Below are 10,568 nucleotides of genomic sequence, written 5' to 3' on the forward strand. Positions count from 1 at the left end.
TAAAAAAACACATGCGTATAATTTTATCAAATCTTTATTTTCCCGACTGTGTGTTTGAGGTCATTGTCCAATGACCCCATATATTCACAACCCTACTGTTATTAGTATGTACAACCCCCATTTCTCCAACAGGACAGTCTTTTAAGACAACAGGGGTGGAGCACAGAGAGAGGGGTCTAGCCTCTCAAGATGGCGTGGAATCGAGGCTGCTCTCCAATGTTCTCTTTGGCTCAGTCCACAAGTTTACTATATGAATTAGGTCTTTGGACGGAGAGGTTCAATGAAGAAGGCTGATTTTGTTTGTGTTGAACCATTTATGTGTTAATTTGGCCAAATATTTTTGGTTACCATTTTGCAGAAAGATCCAATGGCAACAAACTTTTACTTTCCTGGGAAAGGTAATCAGATTTATGCTGGTGAAGATTCTCAGTCATCCAGGTCATGGTTATTCCAAAAAAATTAAAAAACAAAGCAACTGGACTTGTTTTTCATAGTTGAAGACGTTTCGCTTCCTCTCCAGGAAGCTTTCTCAATTCAAAAAGTCTGGAGTAACGTGGAGTACCAAGCTTTATACTACTGCCCTAACAAAGGCCTTGTAATGGCTTAGATAACATGCAAATACAACAGAAACAGGTCCACCCCTTAGTAATGGGCGGTCGTTAAAGTCATTAAGCCAGCAGATTGGACCGAAACTGGTCCACTTCTCTGTAACGAGGAGTCGTTAAGGTTGTTATTGGCTGTAAACAAGTCTGTAAGAGTGAGTTCACATGTAAGGAACCAGAGAGTATAAACATTTTTATTTAAAAAAACATGCATATACGTTTATCAAATCTTTATTTTCCTGACTGTATGTTTGAGGTCATTGTCCAATAAGCCAATAACAACCCTAACGACTCCTCGTTACAGAGAAGTGGACCAGTTTCGGTCCAATCTGCTGTCTTAATGGCTCTAACAACCGCCCATTACTAAGAGGGTGAACCTGTTTCAGTTGTATTTGCATATTATCTAAGCCATTACAAGGCCTTAGTTTGGCAGTAGTATAAAGCTTGTTACTCCACATCACTCCAGACTTTTTAAATACTACAGTATTCAAAAAGTATGCACACTACGAAAAACAAGTCCAGTTGCTTTGTTTTTTACTTTTTTTTGGAGTAATCAGATATAGTTAAAGCACCTTTATACCGTATAAAGTCCCTGATTCCATCGACTATAACGACGGCAGCAGGCTGTCAGCATCACAGACCCTCCACCGTACTTGACAGTAAAGATGATATGCTTCTCTTCATATTAATCCTGTTTTATGGCAGACTCATAAACGGTATGCTTCTTTTTTTTTACCTTCCTTACTTTTCTGCTCAATATCCATGAACGGAAGCTTTTCTGGATGTGATGACTCTCTCATTTCGAAGAGTAGCCAAGAGAAATTGGCTTCTTTGTCATGTCGTATTTTAACCCAGGAAAACATGATATCAGCACTGGTTAAAATTTTAGACAGTGAGTTACTTGAAAAAAAGTAAAGTATAGAGATAGAACATAATCTTCAGCTACATTTATTTTGAAGAAGGACGTATCAGGGGCACCAGTAATTGTGGGAGTTATTTTGTGAGACCAGAGGAGGCCAAAAGATTTGGAGGGTCTTCATCTTCTGCAGGGGCAGCGTGTTTTTTTTTTCTGGTTTGCTTAATCTACGTCACGCCTGAGAAACGTTCGTGAAACGGTCCTGCCGTGACCTGTAGACCCCACCTGAGGCTGTGCTGCTTTGAATTCTCTTGTCAGCTTTCACATAGCGTTCTCTATTTGAGATGATGTTGTTGCAACGTCACGTGAATGTCAGTGTTGGATCTTAAGACAGATGTATGGTGTTCCTTGGGAACAACGGTGACGTGGCCAGCGTCACAGGAACAAAACAAATCTCAATAACATCCTTTCATCTGACATTACCGGGCAGTCAGGGCAGTCCTGTTCTCGTTATCTCTCATCGCCTTGCTTGTTTTTACTTGTAGACTGACAGACATTGAAAAACTGTTGGTTTGCTAAAGCCTTTATAACATCAGGGTGACAAAAGGAATCATATTCCACCTGGTTGACCTCAACAAATATTAGATTTTTTGTTATTTTGAGTTGATCCCATCAACATTATATCCCTTTACATTTCCAAGATTAAAAACTGGGGCATTGTGTAAAATGCAATGATATTTTTTACACAGTTCAAAACCTTTACTTACACCACATACTAATATATAATAAATTATAGGATATTCTTATCCAACGTACTGTACTCATAATTTTTCATAACACAGTTGGATTATACTAAAGGGGAAAATGGGATTATAAAGTTAGCTGTTTGTCTGTCTGCACAAGAAGATATTGTTCTTATCTGTGAACACAGGATTTATGTTTGACATTGGCATAGTGATTTTATCACAGGTTGCGTGTAAAACCTTTGATCTGACAATGTTTGGATGCAATTCAAATATTTGTGTTTAGATCTATGGATATTTTGTCTCAAAAAACAAACCTGACATGTTTCCATCAAAACTTCTAATGTATGTCTTTAGAGACAAAATGTGTGTCTCTAATAAGAAAAGAACTTTAAGACCATATTGTTGACAAACACAATGGACTTCTTTGGAACATAAGGATATATGTGTTGCAATTTCTGTAGGTTTTTACTTTGTTTTATAGAGTTATAGGTTCCTCATTTTGTTTTTGCTTATACCTGTCGGTTTTGCTTTTCTAGATGGTTCTGGTTAGTTTTCTCCTTTTTGTTTTTCCTTTTTAATCTGCCCCTAGTTGTAAAATCACATCCACATCAGTTGCTAACATTCCTCAGTATGCACACATTCTGGTTTCTTTAGTTTCTGTTAGGTTCTGGTATATCTTTAAACCGGGATCCTTTTATTTTAACATGAGTTGGTACATTAGGTCTCATTTTGTCTCATTTGTCATTTAGCAAGTATAACACTTAGTAAATAAATCACATGTCACACAAGGGTCCAGATTCAGGACACTTTCATTTAATATAGAGGTTCTCCATGGCTCAGATTATGGAGTGCAACAACATTTCTAACAATATGTATGCTGATGACACGCAACGTTATACACTATTTTGCCAATAGTATCTGCATGCATCCGTTTACAGAAATAAGCACTTATTTGCCATCCAATTCTAAACAAATAGGGTTTACTTTAATGATGGTTCTCTGTATGCAGCTATAACAGCCTCTGCCCTTCCCAGAAGGCCTTCCGTAAGGTTTAATCAAGTGTTAATGAGAAGTTTTCACCACTCTTCAAAAATTAATTTGTGTGGTCAGACACTGATACTGGACAGGAAGACCTGGCTCGCAGTCGCCATTTTAATCCATTCCAAAGTTGAGAGAACAATAAGAAAACAAGCTTTGTGTTGTAAAATAAATTGCAACATGTAACTTCAGACCAAGCAGTTATACATTTTTTACTCATATTCACTTCATATTTTGTATAAATACCAGATGCTGATGTAAGTAAATCCAACAATTTAAAGCTGTTTTGACGTGCTTCATCAAAGCTGACCGGTATATATGAAATAATTATCTAGGCGTATATTTTCTTTTTTTAAACATAACATAGTTTATTTTCCTTTACAGTGCTGTCATAAAGTATTTTTCCCATTTACGGATTCATTTTATTTTAAAAAAAAAAAAACAGTGATTTCCCCTTTTAAGGTAATCCAAACCAACCTGGTTCTATGTAAATAAATACTTGCCCCTTGAACTTAACAACTGGCAGTGCTATCCTTGGTGATAACAGTTAAGATCAAATGTTTGTGATGACAGGCAATGAGTCCTTTATGTCACTGTAAATGCAGAATTGTTTAAATTCTGTCTCATTTGGTAATCTTGAAGAATGAGCAGCCATTTTTAAGGTCATGCTGCAGCTTTTCAATGAGATTCAAGTTTCCACTTTAACCAAGCCAATTGATTTAGAAAAAAAAAATGCAATCCTAATTTGAAAACCCCTCAGACTATCTTTGTCTGATATTAAATTTGATCTAATTTAAAAATGTAAAAAAATTGACTAAAAGCAAAAAACACAAGTAATCTGTAATTCTTTTTACAACCAAGTGGATTTAATGTCAGGGTGATTTTACGTTGGATAAGAGGTGATCGGAGTAAAAAATGAGTTTGTTTTTGTAGCATGTGTGATTTCTCAATCATTGAGCAGCAGTTAGCTCAGGTTTATGCAATAACCTGTAATGAGTTGATTTGCTCTGTCTCGTTTGTTTGCCTTATATTTTAGAGGTAATGGGAAGCATTAGTTAGGGAATGAACATGATGAGCCTGTAATCCACTTTTACTGAATATTCCTAAATCCGTTCCCCGAGCTTTTTCTCCGACTTTCCCCTCAAGCTAATGTTCTATTGTGTCAAATCAATGCTAAGGCCATTGTAATTTGGTTTGATTGAAATCCCTCTTGGACAAAAACATCATTAGCCTGAAAAAAGTAACACATAAAAAAACCCATCAAAAACGACTTTGTTTTTTTAATTTTCTCTCCCACAGGGAAGGCCATATGTAGCTGATGATAATTGGTAGTTTGTTGATAATTGCTTCATGCCTCTTTTCTTGCATATGTTAAAACCCAATTTGCATGCATCACTCAGCACTTTTAAATTCATAAATTAATGAATTTTGTCCTCTCTTCTTCTTCTCCTACTTCTTCTTCAGGATTATTTATTGTCTTTCTGTGTTTCTGTTTTCCAGATGAATTCAACCCTGAAGTTCCCAAGCTGGAAAAGAGCGTGAGCGGGAGCAGCCCGTCGCGTGACCGCCTTCTCTTCACTGTGGCGACGATGCTCGTGTCTGCCGTCCTGTTGTCCTAGCGACCGTCACGGGGAACTTGTTGGACCGCCTCGTCCAAAGGGCTTTGTATCCCACCAAGTTTTTTTTTTTTTTTTTGAAGATGCGAAAGCTAAACGGAGAAAATGAAGAATATGTTCAACGGATAAAAGTCAGAGACAAAGAAAAAAAGAAGCGAGGCCTTTTTTGCTGTCATATTTACACCTTTCATGCAGGTGTGGTGACCACATGGAGATTACAACCAGTATTCAGAATCCAGTTTTTTTGTGCTGCTCTCATTGGATGCAGATGAGAGTTCTTTCGTAGCATGATAGAGAAAAGAACAGAAAATTTGAAGTGTTACTCTCGTTGGAAGATGAAAGCAAGGTTCTGGGGCTAGCTTTGAAGATGGCAACTTTAAACCCTACAGTGGATTTTTTTAAGGCTTTGCTGCATCAAACCGAACTTTGATGTAGTAAAAAAAAAAAGACAAGATGGACTTTGGAAACTATAACAAGGCCTTTATATGATCAGTGAGTAATCGAAACGACTGTCATTGTCCTGGACATTGTAGAATGTTTTCATACTGGTGTGTGGTAGCTGCTGGTGATAAAAGCCCGGACAAAAGGGTGAGAATTTATAAGAATATCCACGGGCCTTTCAGTAATCCATTTTCTCCAGACATCAAAAAATGCTCTGGCTTTGTGATAGGCACCGATTCAAAGCCTGCTTTTCTTCGAAGGGTACCGAGTGCCCCTCAGAACTAGTCTTTTGTCTGCATTTCCTGCCTTCGCACTGTAACAACCCGAGAAAAATACAGACCCTGGACTAGTAATTTGACGGCACTTAGACGCAGTAGATGTGGCATAGACGTGTGTTTTGTTCCGCCGCATTTACCTCCAGCAATGGGCTTAGAAAAGTTCCAGATGTCAAATCTTAAAAAGAAGAAAAAAAAAAAAAGTCTCCTCGCAGCAATCAGCACCGTTGTTCAGAAACGCCTCTAATTTGCAATTGTTCAGAAACTGTCAGAGGCAACTTGCCCTCTTTTCACTCCCAGATTACCTGTTTTTTTTCCCCCCTCCACTTCAGGGGCTCACAGCCAATCAGCGCTGATAGCCATTGCAGCAGTCCCAGTTACCACGGAGACCACCCAATACAGTCTGCCAAAGCGTGGCAGGTGCCTGAGCAGAAATTATGCCCACAGTTTCAAACTGTAGTCACACAAGAGTCGACGCAGTATGAACATCCGGACCTTACGCCATATTGGGAGAGGCATTTTTGTGGAAACATAAAAGTTGTGCAAGAAAGTTCTGGTCCAATGCTTATAAGGTATAGCTGTGTGAAACATGGCCTGTGATGATACTGTGACAGATTAGCCTCACAGGGCTCTTCGGTTTTACAACAGACGGTAAATCAACAACTGGAAATAGAAAAAAACCATAAATATCATCCACGCATTAAATATATAAAGATTTATCAATAGAGTATATTCAGGCCCAGAATTATTCATGCCCCTGGAATATTTAGTTCTTCATATTAGAATCTTTCAGCGTTCCCATCATGTTTTCTCTGACTGGAGAAAGTAAAGGTTCTATATCATGCTTTGTTTAAGCCTTTCAAAGTCAAGTATAGCATCTATTTTATTTATATATATATATATATATATATATATATATATATATATATATATATATATATATATATATATATATATATATATATATATATATATATATATATATGTGTATGTATATATGTATATATATATATGTATATATGTATATATATATATGTATATATATATATGTATATATATATATATATATATAATGATGAAATATGGCCTTTGGAACTATGGTGTATTCATTTGCTATAAAATATTTGTTGTTTTCTGGTGCTATTTTTCCAAACCGGAGGAAAGTCGCTTGCCTCCACTATGATAACGTCTGTCCACATTTTGGGTTGTCCCAGAGTCGCTTCAGCATGGTATCAAAACAGAGCAGTTTAAGTGCTAAAACAGACACTTCATCTCATCTTTGTGCAAAAATGATCGTGCTCTGCCCTACCAACGACAAAGCTCGTTGGGCATGTTGTTTTCTGCAGGGGCAGCGCAGTCACGGTAGGTACTTCTTGGAGGGAGCGGGTAATGATCGCTCTACGACGCTGACCCGGTCATGGCCGCTCGTTTTCAAGGACAGGGAGGGGGGCTGCTGCTCAGTGAGCAGAATTCACAAAGATTACTCAGACATGCATAAATCAAGCAAAATACCACTTCGGCCATGATTTTTATGAAGAAATACCACCGTAAAAAGTTGATTTTGCATGATATAGGCCCTTTAACATGATGGAGTGAATATAAGACTTGAATCTTATAGACATAGGAAGTCTGTGGTGGGGGCTATAGATTAAAGTGATGGAAAGGAAGGCTTCCGACCTCAATCACATACAGCTCATCACCGAAGTTAAATCATCAAAACACCAGTGGAGACATCCAAAAAAGTGGCAAAGCTGGTACTGACCATTCATTACTTATGTTACTGCTGCTGCACAATAACCAAGTAGTTATTAACAGAAAAAAAATTCTCAATACACATCCACACAGACTTCTCCACAACAGTAAGTCAAGTCAAGTAATGTTTATTTGTATAGCCAGTTTCAGCAGCAAGGCGGTTCAAAGTGCTTGACATCATGGAAACATAAAAACACATCGTAAACACGTCAGTCACTGGTTGTAAGACCAGTAACAAACATTAAATTTTATCAAATGAAAAACATCAATACACATCAAATATGTTGGTCAATGTTTCTGTTATTATGGGTTTGAAAGCAACTCTAAACAGGTGGGTTTTCAGTCTTGATTTAAAGGAACTCAGCGTTTTGGCTGTTTTGCAGTTTTCTGGAAGTTTGTTCCAGATTTGTGAAGCATAGAAGCTGAATGCTCCTTCTCCATGTTTGGTTCTGGTTCTGGGACTGCAGAGTAGACCAGAACCAGAAGATCTGAGTGGTCTGCCGGGTTGATACAGCAACAACATGTCTTTAATGTATTTTGGAGCTTTTTTGGAGCAGTGATTTATAAACTAACAGAAGTATTTTAAAGTCTATTCTCTGAGCTACAGGGAGCCAGTGTAAGGACTTTAGAACTGGGGTGATGTGCTCTACTTCCTGGTTTTAGTGAGAACACAGGCAGCAGCATTCTGGATCAGCTTCAGTTGTCTGACTGATTTTTTTTTTTTTTTTTGGGTAGACCTGTGAAGACACCGTAATCAATGCGGCTAAAGATAAACGAATGGATTACTTTATCTAATAGCTGTGCTGTTTTCGTCTCACCTTTCTTATTCTTGCTGTGTTGTGGTTGGATCCAATTGCTCAACAACAGAGACGCTGGTACCGCATTTCTTTCTGTAAACAGTGCGCTGCTACGTGATTCCAATCCATTTAATTACTAATGTAACGAGCTTTCTTGATTTGTTACCGGTACCGCATGAGGTGGAAGGAGACTGGAGTCAGAGCTGGGCTTTTTGGTCATTGCATGGCTCAGCAGGACTGCCAGAAATGCTCAGCACTATGTTACGAGCTTCCAGCAGTGTTGCCAGATTCGGCTTATTGTCAGGGAAATTGGGTTTGTTCATTTATACCATTTACAAGGTAGAGTTAAAAGAGCTCGTTGCCTGTTTCTCTCACAATAACTAGCAACACTAGAGTGGCTTCCCGTCTCGCATGCACCGATTTTTCTAAATGCTGCGGAAGCTAACTTTTTGGTTAGCTGTGTCCAACACTGTAAAGTACAGCAGTCAAACCATTCTTTTAAATCCTTGTCAGCTTTTTGAATGTTTCCACTGGTATTATGACTTTGGTTAATTAGCTCCAAGTCTCTGAGGTTGAAAGACCTCCTTCCATCACCCTAATCTTTAGCTCTTTACACACACTATCAGATTTCACTTTGTTAATATTGCTTCAAATCACAAAACAAAGCATCAAACATAATTTAAACATAAACTTTAGTCTTTCGTTCAGAAAACCAAGTTTCAGCACAAACTTTTGTTGCTTCCCGAGGAAAACTTGCCACTCACAATATGAATGACGTGCTGATAACGTCGTCTCTGTGGGGCAGCAAAGCCAATGAAGCGTCTACTCTTCTGTGTCTGAAGGTAATGGTGGCACCATCATGATTTAAAAAAGAACAAGACATAAATAAAATGTGTGAATGTGAATCTTATGAGAAGTTCTTTTATACTGCGTAGGCAAACCTTAATCAAATTACAATGTTGTGCTTTTTTATTTATTTACTTCTCAAATGCTCTTATTTTGAAATTAAAGTGTATTTATCTACATAATTTATTAATGTGCATTCTTAGGCCTTTGCTCAATAAGCTATCGTGCCATTTTTTATCATTTTTTTTCTCAAAACTGTTGGATTTGTACTGCAGTATTTTTGCTTGTTTAGACTAATAGATGTAACTCAGCCGGTCACAAACAGACGGTTCTTTGTTAATAATTCAGTGCAAGCATACACTCGGTAAGCCCAGTCTCATGTAAAAAGATGCAGCTGATAATGTTGCTGAGAAGCATGTCATGAACCAACCGGAAAAGCAAAGACAGAGCTGGTGTCGTTGGATCCTGCATTGTAATGTACATTTGAAAATACACGCAGGGTTCTTGAATGTGTATGAGTGTTTTAGCGTGGGCGTGTTTTTTTTTTTTTTTATCTTCTTTTCTTTTACTTTTTGGCGTGGGAGTGAACGAGAGGATGTCTTTGTCTGCGCTTATAAAGTACGTGGCATTTAGAAAATTCGTACCCGTTAGCGGAGTCATTTGTAGGATCTGAATATGCAAGCGTGTATGAGGGCGAATGTGCTTTTCAGTCATGTTAGTTTATGTTTAAAGGTGGGTCTGAGACGCCGGCAAAAGCATTTAATTTTACTGAAGACAACCACAAGACGTGTTTACGTTTGACAAGAATGAATAAACTGTAAATTAAACTAAGAATGATCAAAATGATGCCAATTAAAATCTTTTTTCAAACTTGTTTTAGTCTTTATTTTTCAGTCTAAATCAAACTGTCTTGTCCCTGTAGAAACATTACCTGAAAGTGAAGTTGATAACACTTTAAATGTATTTACTAATCTCACATTAGACACATGACATTTGTATTACTTTTTCAGCTTTTAAATTGATGTGCTTACGTTGCTGATTGCCAGAAGGTGTGACCACCTTTTTATAAGCAGGAACTTTGGCTCTTTGCCTGTCTGGAGCATACAGGTCTGTGTTAACACAATGCACAGATGGAAATGCATCAGCAATCTTACTGAAGCAAATTTAGCTGCCCATCAGTCTGGGAGGTCCTGAAAGAGTTCCTTCCATAATTTGGAAATCTTTCAGAGACAGTGATCACTAAAGAAAAATGTCATGCCTGATGATGGTCTTCTTCCCAGGAGTGGATGTCCCAGCAAATTCTCCACAAGGTAATACCCAGCAATATTTAGAGAAATTGCAAAAGGAAAGAAAATTCAGAGCTCAGACTCTAAACATATCAAGCTTGTTATTGTGCCTTGCAAATGTAGTTATGCCCACTGAGATTTTCATCTTTTTGTTAATTTACAAACAGAAAGTAATGTATTTAATGAGACTTTATGTGATAGGCCAGTGGTTCTCCAACTTTTCCTGCTGCGCCTCTATACAATGAAACACGTTTAGGGCCTGCATCCCAAAAACAAATGATGAAACATTTGTACACAGCATGTTCTCTCTCTG

The 10,568-nt window shown here is 37.8% G+C and overlaps 1 protein-coding gene across 1 annotated transcript in view; it reads left to right on the top strand.

Moving 5' to 3' along the window:
- efna3a (ephrin-A3a) overlaps positions 1–5,305 on the top strand; it is a 117,166-nt gene extending 111,861 nt beyond the window's left edge. Inside the window, exon 5 of the mRNA XM_012875312.3 lies at positions 4,743–5,305. Within this exon, the coding sequence (XP_012730766.1) occupies positions 4,743–4,861 (119 nt within the window). The 3' untranslated portion in view covers positions 4,862–5,305. The remainder of the gene's footprint in view (positions 1–4,742) is intronic.
- The last annotated feature ends 5,263 nt before the right edge of the window (positions 5,306–10,568 follow it).

The sequence above is a fragment of the Fundulus heteroclitus genome, chromosome 13 (genome assembly GCF_011125445.2).
Source record: "Fundulus heteroclitus isolate FHET01 chromosome 13, MU-UCD_Fhet_4.1, whole genome shotgun sequence".
Taxonomy (NCBI): Eukaryota; Metazoa; Chordata; class Actinopteri; order Cyprinodontiformes; family Fundulidae; genus Fundulus; species Fundulus heteroclitus.